Source organism: Trichosurus vulpecula, chromosome 1, assembly GCF_011100635.1.
Source record: "Trichosurus vulpecula isolate mTriVul1 chromosome 1, mTriVul1.pri, whole genome shotgun sequence".
Taxonomy (NCBI): Eukaryota; Metazoa; Chordata; class Mammalia; order Diprotodontia; family Phalangeridae; genus Trichosurus; species Trichosurus vulpecula.
The window spans coordinates 276092762-276108540 of NC_050573.1; the positions used below are offsets into that span (position 1 = coordinate 276092762).

Consider the following 15779-nt stretch of genomic DNA (forward strand, 5'->3'; position numbering starts at 1 on the left):
TGACTGCTCATTTTCATTCTCCCTTGATGGGTCTTCTAGATCACCCTCTTCCCTAGGTTCTGTAATAGATCCTTTTCTTTTCTCCCTTCACTTAATATTCTCATCAGCTTGCCAGGATTGAGATATCTCCAGGCTAATGATTCCCAGATATACTTGTCCATCCCTAACCTCCCTCTTAATCTCCAGTCTCACATCTCCATCTGCCTGTTGAACATTTCAAAATGGGTGTCCTGTAGACATCTTATACTCAGCATGTCCAGAACTGAATTTGTCTTTCCCTACCAAACCCTCTCCCTTCCCCCACTCCAAACTTCCCTATTATGGTGGCTAGCACCACATTATCCCAGTTATCCAGGGTCACAACCTAGATGTCATCTTCAACTTTACATCCCCCCCACTCCCCATATCCAATCTGTTGCCAACCCTTATCAGAAAAATTTCTACCTTCCTAGCTTACCTGATATATTTCCCCCTTTTCTCCTTTGACTCTGCCACCACCATAGTGCAGTAGTCCCTCATCACCTCATACCTGCAGTAGACTTCTGGTTGGTGTTCTTGCCTCAACTCTCTCCATACTCCAACTCAACCATCACCCAGCTGTCAAAGAGATCTTCCTAAAGCTCAGGCTTGACCATGTAATCCCCCTATTCAATAACCTCTCATGACTACCTGTTACTTCTAGGACCAAATATAAGCCCTCAGTTTGGCTTTCAAAACCCTTCATAATCTGTCCCTTTCCTTCCTCTTTGATTCAGTGATACAGGCTACTTTGCTTTCCTTCATACACCACTCCCCCTCCTCATTCCCTGAATTTTCACTGGCTATTTCCCATGCTTGGAATTCTCTTCTTCATATTTTCCTCCTAACTTTAGCTAAAGTCCCACCTTCTTCAAGAAGCCCTTTCTGGACCTCCTTAATCTTTGTGCCTTCTTTCTGAGATTATCCCAAAGTTACCCTGACTATATCTTGTTTGCATGCTGTTGTCCCTATTAGACTGTGAACTCTATGAGATCAAGGATGTTTTCCCCCCCTTTCTTTGTATCCCTGGTGTGTAGTAGGTATTTAATAAATGCTAGTTGACTTATTTACATTGCTTTGTCACTGTATAGCTCATTTAGTAGTCGCAATAGCTAATGACTGCTCAAAGTGTTCTCTTTGGCAATCACTGATTTGTTCTACCCTGGGGTTAGCTTATCTTTCTTTCCAAACAACTTCTCAAATGCTTATTAACTCTGTGCTTTAAATATATCTGTATACTAGGAAATTGTGGTCAAAAGCAGTGGTTCCCAACTGTTTTTTTTTTTTAGCACAAAGGCTCTCTTTTAGCATTATGAAATTTCCTAGACCTTCTATATAATAATTGTATTATTAAATTGTTGATCAAGAAAATATATAACAGATACTATGAAGTAATTTGTATTTTATTAATCACAAATGCATCTATATACATTTGAAAAGCAGTGATATGCTAAATGTGTTCAATTTATAGAATATTTATTTATAGATATTTATAGAATTTATAGAATATATTGAATCATATTGCATATTTTGTCAAAGGTAAATATGGATAAAAATGACAAAACTTGCTGTAGGTAGAAATTCAAGAGCTCCTTGCCTTAACTTCTAAGGAAAAACCCTGTTCAGAAGAATGTGGCTATTAGGCACATACCTGGCCAGAAGAGTTGTTTTGTAGATGGTATTACAAACAGCATATTACTAGCATTTTCTAAAAGTTTGTTTATTTTTCCAGTGCTTTTTAGCAACAACTTTATTACTCTGTCTCCAGTTTTCAAGGTCATCTAAAACCTGGCTCTACCCTAAATATCTCACCTTATCTGATCTCCTACTGCTCTCCTTACCTTGTTTTTCTAGGGCTCTTCTACCTTGTTTATGCTGTCCACCATCCTGTTTAGGCTATTCCTAACTCTGTCCCCCTCCCTTTCCTCAAGGGCCCTGCCCTAGGGTCATTTCTTCCTCAGAAGTTGCCCTGTTCTCTTCTTAAAGAGATCTCTTTAATCTCTGTTGCTCTTTTTTTTTTAGTTATAAGCTTGTCTCTGGCATCCTCCATCATTAGATTGTAAATTCCTTTTTGATCAGAGCTTGCAGTATTTCTATCTTTGTGTCCTTAGCCTGTAGCATAGTATCTTCCACTTAGAAGGCCTTTAATAAATTCTTATTCAGTTGAATAACCTGGAGGATGAAGTAGAAAGCATACCAGGTTAGTGCATGATATGGAACCTGAAAAGGACTCTATAATCTTAGAAGATAAGATTAAAATTCTAAATAAAGGTGGTATACTTCATTTAATAAGGGAAAATGAATTTGATGTACAGCTGTTTTTAAAATATAATATAGCAGAAAAGGATCTAGCAGTGATAGTAGACCATAGGCTGAATATATTCAATATATATATATATATATATATCATTTAAAAAATCATCTCTGTTGATGACTTCTGTATGCTGGTTAAATATCTATAATAAACCATCTCTGCATGACCAAAAAAACCCAACCTCACTACCTAATACTAACCACCAGATGATGATTTGCTGCCCTCAAATAAAATTTGATATGCAGAATTCCAGTACATGTAAAAAGAGTTTTAATTAAAGGTAAGTTAAAGCTCAGAGAGATTCAGGAATACCCATAAGTTTTCCACATTAAATAACATTCCATATGTGTCTAATTAAATAGCATTATGTGTATATATATTTATTTGCCTATATATATATATACCTGCATATATAGTATACTTTTAAGGTTTACAAAGTGCTTCCTTATAATAATTATCCCATTGGAGATAAAGAAATTGATACTTGGAGAATTTTGTGATTTGTCTGAAGTCTTACACCTAGGAAGTACAAAAAACCAACTAGGAAGTAAAAGTAAGACCCTTGGGGTTTTCTTGGCAAAGATACTGGAATGGTTTACCATTTTATTCTCCAGCTCATTTTACAGATGAGGAAACTGAGGCAAAAAGGGTTAAGCGACTTACCCAGGGTCATACAACCAATATGTGTATGAGGTCACATTTGAACTCTGGTCTGCTTGATTCCAGGCCTAGCACTCTGTCTCTTGTGCTACCAAGCTGCCCCTATATGCTTATATGGCCAGTTGTAGCCCATTTCCCACTCATGTTTTTGTTTAGTATTCTCCATATTCAGTGTGAAGGCCAGTCCTTCATTGCAAGAAAATAATAGCTGATATTTATCCAGAGTTTATAAAATGCTTTAGTCATTATCTCACTGCTTATAATAACTCAGGTAGGTTATGTAAGCGTTTTGATTTTCATTTTACAAATAAGGAAGCTGAGGCTCAGAGAGCTAGCATGTTCAGGGTCAGAGGTCTTAAGTGGTGGAACCAGAATTAAAATCTGGTTCTTCTGAATCTGTGGCAATAGCTCTTTTCCTACTGTACTATAATTTAATAAATGTGGACTATGACATAACATCTATCAATCATCTCTTAACATTGCCTACTATTAGAACTTTCAGGGCTCAAGGTGGATAACTTAATAAATAGATTCATTTGGTGATGATGGTTTAGAGCATCCTCTCATTATACCAGTTAAAGGAACTCAAGAACCTGGATTTTTTTTTTAATTGAAATGATAAATCTTAGGTCTTACTAGCAGATATAATAAGCTTACTTTTAAAATAGTTCATTTACCACTTGATTCTAATTTGAAAAATATTTGGGAAATTTAAAGAGCAGGGATGTTCTTTTTAATTTTCTAGTCTGAATGAACAAAGAGTATGAAAACTAATCTGCTTAACACAGTAAGTTCTAGCTTTTGTTTAATTGCATTTTCAAAGTTACCACTAAGAATTAGTTTTTTTTTTAAATTAAGGCTTATTTTGTCAAAATAACTACATACATATCATTGTTGATCAATAAAAATACCCAGAATATTTAGTTTATTTAAATACCTTTTTTTTTCCCCTTGGTAATAATTTTCTTGGTATGGTGGAATGGGGAAACCCCTGGACTTGGAGTCAGAAAACTTGAATTCAGTATGGGCTCTGATAGTTAGCTGTGACTATAATATGCTAACTATGACTGAGAAAATATTTTGTACCCAGGGTAATTTATTATTAATTAAAATATCACACAAGTATCTCTCAGATATCCAAAGGTTAGTCTTTTGTATTCAGAAAAGTTTTCTTTCCATGAACCTTTCATAGTGGGTCTGGAATCAGGAAGACCTGCATTCAAATCCAGCCTCACATACTTCCTGGCTGTGTGACCCTGGACAAGTCACTTAACTTCTGTTTGCCTCAGTTTCTTCATCTTTAAAGTGGGTATAATAATGGCACCTACCTTCCAGGGTTGTGCCATAATTGTAAAGTGCTTAGCACAGTTCTTATAACATAGTAAGTGCTATATAAATGTTAGCCATTATGACTGCTGTCGTTGATGTTAAGGAAATGTTTTATTTAAAGTGTAGAGGCCTGGATTCCAACCATACATCTAATAATGGGAAACTAATGGTAAATTAATGGATAATGGCAAACTTAGTGAAATTTCAGTCTTCATTTATAGAATGAAAATAATAATACACCACTTTAATGACAGAGCTTTATGAGAAGATTCTTTGTAGACCCCAAAATGCTATAGATTTATGAGTTGTTGAAGTAGGGCAGAAAAGAGGGGGAAATATCCCATTTGGAAACACTGGTATTTCTCTTGCCAGAGACCCTTTCTTTTGTCTATCCGTCTCTTATTTAAAGTATTAAAGCTTAAAACCATATATATCCTGTATGCCAATTTTAAAATGTTATTCAGAAGAAAAGTTAGTGTTTTCTACAAAGTTTTAATTCTTGATGAAGTAATTGAATGACTTTAAACTGGTTCTCAGTAAGGTATATACGTGTGTGTGTATACACTTATACACACATGTATAGATATAATTAACATATCATATTTGTACATATGACCATAACATGAATTGAATTCTACAGTTGCCTTTTTGTACCTACATTTGTAGTTAGTTATGCCATCAGCTTGTGAAGGTAATTCTGTTTGATTAAATGTTTTTCTTTCCATAGTTTAACTTTTTAAAACCTGGCCACATGCTTCACACACACACACACACACACACACACACACACGTGTGTGTGTGTGTGTGTGTATGTATATATATACACATACATACACACAATGCAAATATTGAAAAATAGTAATGGGAGGAAGAGGTTACCAATGTTTGTGCTTGGCATGTACCTTGCATATAGTTGGTATTTAATAAATGTTTGTTGATTGACAAGTTAATTCCTGGGACTAGGGAGGAAAAGTCTTATTAGGTGGTGTTTTTTATATTTATAATCCTTTGTAATCTACCTCATAAAAATTTTTATTTCATCTAGACTTTCATTCTGGCTAGATTTTGTTGAATCTATCTTGATTCAAAAGCCATGCCATATTTATTTCATGGACATGATTAATTCAACTTAATTCTAAGTTGAAATTCCTTAGCAGTTTAGAAAGTTTTGTTTGCTGCCATCTGAATAATCCATCAAGAACAAAAGTCTCTTTTGGAAAAAGAAAATACTTCATTCTTTTATACATTTGTCGTACCTCAAAACAAGTACCAAATATCATTTAGATGGGGGAGGAGGACTTCAAGCTTAGAAGTTTTTATATGAAATATTTACCACAATGTAAATAAAAGAGCTTTGGATAATTATAGGTAGCATTTTTTTCTTGGCTCACTACCAGGAAAAAATATCAAAAAGAAAATGCTTTGAGGTAGATTTTCTAAAACAAACAAAAAAAATGATCAAATAACCTAGAAATATGAGCCTTGCTTTGTATTGATTTTGGGCAACAAGTATATTAATATGTGTTGATGGACTAAAATTGCCATACTTGTACTCTAGTTTTTAAAATGTCATTTTCTTAATCCTAGAACATATTTTGGTTGTTTGTGTTTGTGTTCAGCTAGTAAACATTTCTTCATTTTTTTTAACAATTTAGCTTCCAAAATTTCAGTAGGTATCTGGCCCATTGGCTTGTTTCTGCCACTTCTGGCTTGACAGTCTGTTGTTGAAATTCAGTTTTTACAGACAGCAAACACTTGTTTGTTGGGAAAATGTCTTTTTCCTTCAAATGTGTTATACTTAAAACTTTGATCCCTTCTGTGCATTTATATTTTTATATAGGCTTAGCTAGGAATAAATTGGTATATTTTTCTTCGTAAGTATGAGTATAGAGCTTACACTGTTCCTACAGCTTGCATCAGGTCTTGAAAGCAAGTTCATTGTTTTTAGTAATAAAACCTTTTACAGTATTCACGTAATGCTGTCCAATCTCTGCAGGTGCTGAAGAGAAAATTTTGGAAGAGTTTAAAGAAACACACAATGCAGACTCTCCAGATTTTCAGCTCCAGGCAATGATCCAGGCTGCTGGCAAGCTAGTGCTGATTGACAAGCTGCTGCCAAAACTGAAGGCTGGTGGCCACAGGGTGCTTATCTTTTCCCAGATGGTGCGCTGCTTGGACATACTGGAAGACTACCTCATTCAAAGACGGTAAGGGCAACAGTATGATAATAGTAAGAATGAAATAAAAATCAACCTAAACATATATTAACTTTTTGACAATTTTAGTGACACTTATGATAAATGGAGTGAAAATTGAACCACTAAAGTTTATCTTATATCAGTCATCTAACTGATATGGGGGTAGGGAGGGTGGGAAACATTCACATAGCTATAGAATTATATGGCATTCCTCTTTAATTGTATTTTGCATAATGACTTCAGTATCTACCTTTGTAGATTGTACTGGGGCTATCCTTTAATTCATCATTTCCATCTTTTTTTTTTTGGATAGGGAAGGTAAGAGGCATTTTTCACAAGTTGCAATTTGAGTTTATTTAGATAATTATTTTGGTATTGTGTATGAGAGTTATTTCTCTGACCCAAATGTTACAGTGGAAGGGGAAAATTGTTTTCAGGAGGAGAGTAGAGGGAAGAGATGTCTGCTATTTTTTTTTAAACAAAGAGAAAAAGATAATCCCTCTTTGCTATGAAACAAATACTGGTTTCATTATCTGTAAAATGAAAGAGTTTGACTAAATGATCTTTAAGAAAACTTATAGCTCAAACATATTATGAATTTAGCCCAAACATATTATGAATTTACATATTCTTATTCTGCTGGTAAATAAACATGTCCATCATACTGAATAGTGTGAATATCTAATTTGTATTGGGTTGAGGAGAATGAGGATTTTAGAGAAACACAAAATGACCTGCCAGACTTTTTTGTAATATTAATGTATTTCAGGTACCCATATGAGAGAATTGATGGCCGAGTAAGAGGCAACCTTCGTCAGGCAGCTATTGACAGGTTTTCTAGGCCTGACTCTGATAGGTTTGTTTTCCTCCTGTGTACAAGAGCAGGAGGTTTGGGCATTAATCTGACTGCTGCTGATACCTGCATCATCTTTGATTCAGACTGGAATCCCCAAAATGATCTTCAGGTAAACCCAAGAGGCAGTTCTTGCTTACTTTTTTAAAAACAGCATTTAAGGGGCAGTGAGGTAGTGCAGAGAGTAGAGCAAATGACCTTGGGGTCAGGAGGACCTGAGTTCAAATCTGACCTCAGACCTTGGGCAAGTCACTTAACCACAATTGCCCTGCCAAAAAACAAACAAACAAAAAACCCCAGCATTTAACTATTATGATCCTCAGTAAAGAGGATCAATTAATAAGCATTTATTCCTTCTGTGTGCCATGTACTATACTAGGCTCTGTTAGTGCAAGTATACCAAATAAAACAATTCCTACTTGTAAGAAATTTACATTCTAACAGGAAAGATGTCGTGTGTGTGTGTGTGTGTGTGTGTCTGGGTATGCATAGATAACATACACTTATATTCGGAATAAATATAAAGAGAATAAATAATATGTCAAGCAGATAAGTACAAGAGCAGTTACTTAAATTTTTGTTGTTTGATTCTGGTAATGCCTTATGCTTTATGCAAAAAAAGTCAGCTTATATTACATTAAGTGTATTAAACATTGTAAATAATACCTTAGTGTCTTATTAATATTCTAAACAAATCTAAACTCATTGGATCAATTATGTTTATTTAACTTGCAATTGAACATTCTTCTCTGCTAGCCCCCACTAATTTATTTTTCTTCCAGGCCCAGGCTAGATGTCACAGAATAGGACAAAGCAAATCTGTAAAAATCTACAGGTTAATCACAAGAAACTCTTATGAAAGAGAAATGTTTGACAAGGCAAGCTTGAAGCTGGGCCTGGATAAAGCTGTTTTACAGTCCATGAGTGGAAGAGAAAATGCTACAAATGGGGTAAAAAAAAAAAAAAGAAAATTTCTCCAAACTCTGTACTGATTCCTTGCTTATTATTAAGCTTTTACTAATTTTGGGGGCAAAATAATTTTACCCTCAGAATGTATTAAGCATTTATTTGTATCATTCTTTTATGTATTATGCTTTACCTTCTCTCTTTGTGAAATAGTGTGAATGCATTCTATTTCTTGGTTTTAGGTGCAGCAGCTTTCCAAGAAAGAAATAGAAGATCTTCTACGCAAAGGTGCTTATGGTGCACTTATGGATGAAGAGGACGAAGGGTCTAAATTCTGTGAAGAAGATATTGATCAGATCCTTCTGAGGCGGACACACACCATTACTATTGAGTCTGAAGGAAAGGGCTCTACATTTGCTAAGGTATGAATTAATCTGTTACAATGAGATCTGATTATGTTAGGCAGAAGCAGAGTAAAGGAAAAACCACTGCTTTTACTTGATAACTTGCTGTTGTAATGTTAAATCGAGACCTTGCTCAATAACTGTTACCTATTTGTTGAATGAATGATTAAGTTCAGGAAATGTGTGTGTGTGTGTAAGCAACTTTTAAACAGAGCTCTGATATTGGTGCATATATCTCCAACCTCCAGGCTAGTTTTGTTGCATCTGGAAATAGGACAGACATATCCTTGGATGATCCAAATTTTTGGCAGAAGTGGGCTAAGAAAGCTGAGTTGGATATTGATGCTTTAAATGGACGGGTGAGTAAAAGTCCCATTCAAATACTTATCTGTAGAATTGTTTTTCACAAGGTTCACATTTCTTTCTGTTTTTGTTTCAGAACAACCTGGTTATTGACACTCCTAGAGTGAGGAAGCAAACTAGACTTTATAGTGCTGTGAAAGAAGATGAGCTGATGGAATTTTCAGATTTGGAAAGTGATTCAGAAGAAAAGCCTAGCACAAAGCCCCGGAGACCTCAGGACAAGTCACAGGGTTATGCAAGGAGTGAATGTTTTAGAGTTGAAAAGAATCTTCTGGTTTATGGGTAAGCAAACTGACTTCATATATAAAATGTTTAAGTTTTTCTTTATTATGGTTTCTAGTTACTGGCTAAATCACTGGATTTTGACACATGCATAATACATTCCAGTGATCAAGGTCATAAAACATGAAAGGCAGCATTGAGTCACAAGAGCTCAATTTTAAAGTTAGAATGATATAGACTTTCTTCCTCTCGCACTTGTTAGTTAATGGTGTGGCCATAGGTCCATCTTTTAACAGTTCAGGCTTTATACAATGGGGATAATCCCCATATTATCTGTCTCCCAGATTGAGGTTCAAATAAGATAACGTGGATAAAGTATTCAGCATCTGTAGAGCACTAGGTGTAACTCTTAGGTTGTCATTATTATATAAAATATATAAAATGAGAGTAGCTGTCCTGCCTACCTCCAAGGATTGTCTTGAGTGTGATCTGTGGTGCTAATTAATAGTAATGGAATTGTTCATAGTGAGGGGAAAGTGTGCTTGTTGTGTGAGAGCCACAGAGTGCTGCTAAAATCCTCAGCAAGGGGAAGAAACCATTTCTAATCAAATATATTGGTCAGTATCAGGAGGAAGTGTAGCAAGAGTCCCACTGATCCTTGGTAGCTAATTAAGCACATTCTTTCTATACGTTATTTGGTTCCTAAATCTTTTACTACTTTGTATTTGTGTAAAACTGCAAGGAGCACAAAATCCTTTATAGAATCTTCATTAATAGTAATAATAATAATAATAATGCCCATGTTAGTTATATAACTGTGATATGAATTACATTGTATCATTAGTATATTAATTATGTTATGTATTGTAATTGTGTTGGTTGTTATAATAATCCATATTATTCATTGCAAAAGATGTGTCAAAGATAATAAAAACGATTTTCCTTGAAATCTCTTCCAAGTCACCTAAAACAAAAGGACAGAGATAACGTGATGGAGGGTAGAGTAAATTCTTTAGAAGATCACTGGATATTAGGGGAAATCATAGTTTTGTTTTTTTAAAAACTTTTGCGTATGACCCCCATAGATTCATTGATATAGTTTACAAGACTTCCTATGTAACAAGTGTATTATCTTTTCTTCCCTAACAGCAACTGTAGCCAGGAACCAGGTTGTGTTCATTGAGTATAAGGGGGAAACTGAGATGTTTTGTGTTAGAAGACCTAGGCTTTTTTTTTAGGCTCTGTATTTGTTTTGTTTTTGTTTTTGTCCTGCCACCAAGGAACAGTTAGTTGCTCTTTCATTCTCTCCTCATTGTTGTATTGACTCTATCCTCTTTAGATCCCAGCCACCTAAACTCTCAGATCACCGGGGAGGATGTATGTGTAATACTTCTCTTTTTAGCTTATACTGTTTAAAGCATTTCTTTTTGCTTGCTAACTTAATATAGAAAAGATGAATGTCATCCTTGCTTCATCTCTGTCACATAGATTTGCAGTGAGATTCCTAGCAATGAATTAATTTGTTAAAAATCTATTACAATGGGATATGAAAGATGTGAACATATAAAATGGTATAATTTTTATATGAACTTGAGTTAGTCCTTTCATGTCCCTGGGTTTAAGTTTCCTGAAATAAACAGTTGGACTTATTATGACCTGCCTTCCAGTTCTGAAATCTGTGTTCCTAGGAACATAAGAGCATGGGATGATGATTTTGGAGGTCCCTTTTAGCTTTGAAATTCTGTCATACTAAAATTCTTTTATATTGCTATTTTCACTTTTTCTCTATTTTTCAACAGCAGTCTTGACTTGTCCCAAAGAAACTGTATTAAATATTTTTATTTTCAGATTACCTATAATTATCCACCCTGCAGATCTATGCAAACCAAACCTGCTTCGTATTCATATGGAGGGGCTACCTTTGTCTAACCCCTGTGCTATCTTACTTGCCTCTAGTCAAAGTCCCTAAGTGCTAAATGCTGTGGATACAGAAAGACAGTCCCTGTTCGCAAGGAGCTTACAGTCTAAAGGAGAAGACAATATGCAAACAGATATATACAAAACAAGCTATATACCAGACAAATAGGGAGTAATTAAGAGAAGGAAGGCATTAGAATTAAAAAGAGTTGGGAAAGACTTCCTGAAAAAGATAGGAATTTAGTCAGGACTTCAGAGAAGTTAGTCTGTGGAATTGAGAAGGGAGAGCATTCCAGGCATGGGGACAAGCCAGAGAAAATTCCCAGATTCAAGAGATGTGGTATCTTGTTCATGGAGTAGCCAAGACGCCAGTGTCACCTGATCAAAGGGTGTAGCAGGGAGTAAGGTATAAGAACACCAGAAAGATAGGAGGGAACTAGGTTAGAATGGTCTTTGAATGCCAAACAAAGCATTTTGCAGTTGATCCTGAAGGCAATAAGGAGCCACTGGTTTTTTTCAGTAGGGGAGAAACTTGGTTGCCTGTGCGCTCTAGGAAAATCACTTTGGTGGCTGAATGAAGGATGGAATTGGTAGAGTCTTGAGGCAGGTGGACCCTCCAGCAGGCTATTGCAATAGTCCAGGTGTGAGGTGATGAAGGCCTACACTTGTGTGGTAGCAATGTCAGAGAGAATGGGACATATTTTGAGAAATGTTGCAAAGGTGAAATCAACAGGTCTTGTCAACAGCTTGGATATGGAGGTGGTGGGGAGAGGGGAGTGCAGTGAGGGATGGTGAAATCTTGGGTGAGTCCGAGAGACTGGGAGGATGCCGTTGTCCTCTGCAGTAATAAGGAAGGTAGGAGGTGGGGAAGGATAATGAGTTTTGTTTTGGGCATATTGAGTTTAAGATATTTACTGAGCATCCAGTTTGAGATATCTGAAAAGTTGTTGAAGATGCAATATTGGAGGTCAGCAGAGGGGCTGGAGCACAATAGGTATATCTGAGAATCCTCAGCATTTAGATGGTAATTAAAACCATGAGAACTGATAGGATGACTTGTGAAGTAGAATAGAGGGAGCAGAAAATAGGACCAAGGACAGAATTCCGAGGAATACCTATGGTTAAAGGGCATGATCTGAATGAGGGTCCAGCAAAAGAAACTGAGAACAGTTGTTGGATAAGGAGGATCAGAACCAGGAGAGAGTGGTATCCCAAAAACCTAGGGAGAAAAGAGTATCAGGGAGAAGGAGGAGATCACCAGTGTCAAAAACTGCAGGAAGGTCAAGGAGAATGAGAAGGGAGAGATATCAGTATATTTGAAGGCAGTGAGAACAAGCCAGTAAACAGGGAGACATTAAAAATAAGTGGTAGAGTGGGAATGACAGAGGGGGCCAGAAGGGATAGGGAACCATGAAGATTTGATGAGGGATGAAAAAGTTAGGAAGAGTCACTGTGGAGAGTGGCACAGTGAGTCGATAAGGGAGGTATAGTAGAACTGCCTTGCAGCAGTGAGGGCCCATTTGAGGTTATTTGATGTAAGTTTTTAGTGGACCCACTCAGAACAGTTGCAGGATTTTCTCCATCTTCATTCTGTATCATGTATGTAGGAACAAAGGTGCTAAATGGTGAGAATGATCCAAGGCTGAGGTTTGGCAGGGCAGAATCAATGATATGATAAGGGAACTAGGAATTAAAGATACTAGAACAATATAGAGCTGAATTGGTCCCCTAAGGGTCAAGGTGCTTAAGGAGAAGAGAGTGACTAGTGCAAGGGAGGTGGCCTGGGAGAGAATTAATAGGTCAGGTCACAGTGTGGATGAAGAGTAGGATTTTGTAAGAAAAACAGAAGGAAAAGTGAAAAGCCAGTATGGTTATGATTAGATGAGGGAATTTCAGAATTCTTGAACATGGAGGTGCTGCATTTGTGAAGGATAGCAGGATCAAGGGTATGTCCATCTTTGTGTGTGGCTGAGATGAGGTACAGGAGTAGCTCATGGGATGTGAGTAGGTTGAGGAACTTGGTTAGGAAATTTGAAGGAGTGTCTCTGTCTTTGTGTCTCTTTATGTATGTATATATGTGTGTATTTGTGTATGTGTGTGTGTATGTATGTATGTATGTGTATCTCCTAATATGAGGCCAAGAGTTGGGAAGGAGAAAAAAGTTGTGAACTGTGTAGCGAACTCATTGTAGAAGGAAGGAGTGACCTGGGGGTCTATAGACAAGAGCTACCAGGATTTTGATTGGGTGGTATATATGAATAATATGAACCTCAAAGGAAGAGAGGTTGCTGAGTGATAGAGGTGTGGGGAGACCCTAGAAATAGCAGTGGGGAGCAAGGAGTATTCCAACTCGTCTGCTTCAACCAGTCAGCTGAGGAGAATGATCGAAGGCACAGCAAAGATACTTCTCCGAGTATCCGTGGGATAGCCATGTTTCTTTCTCCTTCCACGTAGCATGGATATTCAAGAGCTGATGATTTCAATTTTTCTTTTGAATGGATGGCATTGTTGGGTGCTTTTATGATTTGATCATGGCTCCTTTTTCAGAAAGAAACTCAAAACACTTTATAGTTTTTCTCATTAATTTCCATGACGTCCTTTTGAAATGTATTCAGGGGCGATGCTAGCATAACACTTACCATTGCACTGTTCTTTTCAGGGTAGTCATTCCTAGCTTTGAACTATTCTTTTAGTTTAAAAGAGCTATACAGCATTAAATCATGCCAATACTAATTTGAGGGGAGCAAAGTATACAATATCTTCCCAAATCCCTGGATTCCATTAGTGTACTAGGACAGCCCATTCTGTAGCTGATTTGTAAGGTCCATGTTAGACATATGTATTTGATTATTTTTAGGGTAGTTCAGCTGCTGCATTTACAAGCAGTGAACTTATTGCCTACTCTGTAAAATAAATACTCAACTCTTGGGTGCTGTGTTTCCCTGACTTGACCTTATGTAAAATATCATTAGTACTGACCAAGAATTTCGCAGCACAACTGGTCTGTGAAGATTAAAATGAAAGCCTCATAGGTAAATGCTAGTGTAATGCCAACATACTGAATATTTTCCCTACAGTTGGGGTAGGTGGACTGACATCCTTTCTCATGGACGTTACAAACGTCAGCTAACTGAACAAGATGTAGAGACCATCTGCCGGACCATCCTTGTCTACTGTCTCCATCATTACAAAGGAGATGAAAATATCAAAAGCTTCATTTGGGATCTGATCACTCCAACAGCTGATGGCCAGACCCGAGCCTTGGTTAATCATTCTGGTATGTTGGTGTCACTGTACTAGTTGGGGTTCATTGGTGGCGAAGAGCTGGCTGAGACCTTTGTGACATACTGCTGTTAAAAAGATGTAACATAAACCCTACATTTTCCTGTCTCTTAAGTATAAATATCTGACTCTGACACTGCAATTTGGATGGTGAAAAGCTTTTATTATTATTATAGGCTTATCAGCACCAGTGCCAAGGGGAAGGAAGGGAAAGAAAGTGAAAGCCCAGAGTGCACAGCCAGTGCTCCAAGATGCTGATTGGCTGGCAAGCTGCAACCCAGATGCCTTGTTTCAGGAGGATAGCTATAAGAAACATTTGAAACATCACTGTAACAAGTAAGCTTTTAAAGGATTCGTATCTGTGAGCACTGTTTCTTTTCGAAATGTGTGGTGTTTTTTGTTTTTGTTTTTTTTTAAAGGCTTCTGGAATGTGTGATTATTGTCTTTGCACAGCAGTGCTGTCTCTCTTGAAACATCGGAACAACTCAGGTGATGCCTGGCTGGGTGGTTATCAAGTCTTTATAGAGATGATTAATTTCCAACAAACATTTGGTAAAGAGTTATGGTCAGTTTATATAATGTGATTTCAACATTTAGCTAACTTCAGGAAAAAATTTCAGTGGGAGGAGATTCATTCTCTCTCTTTCTCTCTCTCTCTCTCTCTGTCATTCTTCTCCCACCCCACTCCCAAATTTAACATTTCCCAACTAGAATATAGGAATTTGACAATACAAAGTTAATAGAATGTATTGAGTCTGATGTTATTTCGGTACTTGGTAGTGCCCATTAGGCATTCAGCAAATATTCGTATAATTGAATTCTAATATCAACCATTAACAACATAACTGCAGACCAAAGGAAGACCCATGTACATTACTGCTTCTATGTTGTTATTAAAAGTAGAATTTCAAAGTCTGAAACATGAGAAGGTGTTTGCTTGGAGTTCTGGCACTTTTTAGAGACATCTTTGGATGATGGAAACTTCTTTCCCAATTTTGTACAAAAAGATTTTCTACTTTAAGTCTTCTAAATTTGCAATCCTAGGCTATTTATTTACTTCTAACATGCCCTGTTTTTTAAAGTAGTAGCACCCTCTAAAAGGGCCTTTCAAGTACTGCTGTTAGTAAACTTCCATTTGCTTGGGATTTACGTAAACCGTCTGATCTCTATTCACATCCTTTTGAGTTCTGAATGCAAACAAACCAGGAAATGAGGCTCATCCAAAGTAGATACATTTCCCTGAGTTTAATGTGGGAACAATGGCTTGTGTTACCAGGCACTACAGTTTCATTTCCCTCTCTAATGCTCCTAAC

At 36.7% G+C, this 15779-nt stretch overlaps 1 protein-coding gene across 1 annotated transcript in view; it reads left to right on the forward strand.

Moving 5' to 3' along the window:
- Positions 1 to 15779, forward strand: part of CHD7 (chromodomain helicase DNA binding protein 7) — a 158927-nt gene that overhangs the window by 125187 nt on the left and 17961 nt on the right. The window contains exons 15-22 of the mRNA XM_036757487.1: positions 6318 to 6528; positions 7289 to 7484; positions 8155 to 8322; positions 8521 to 8700; positions 8931 to 9041; positions 9122 to 9327; positions 14262 to 14461; positions 14643 to 14802. Of these exons, the coding sequence (XP_036613382.1) occupies positions 6318 to 6528; positions 7289 to 7484; positions 8155 to 8322; positions 8521 to 8700; positions 8931 to 9041; positions 9122 to 9327; positions 14262 to 14461; positions 14643 to 14802 (1432 nt within the window). The remainder of the gene's footprint in view (positions 1 to 6317; positions 6529 to 7288; positions 7485 to 8154; positions 8323 to 8520; positions 8701 to 8930; positions 9042 to 9121; positions 9328 to 14261; positions 14462 to 14642; positions 14803 to 15779) is intronic.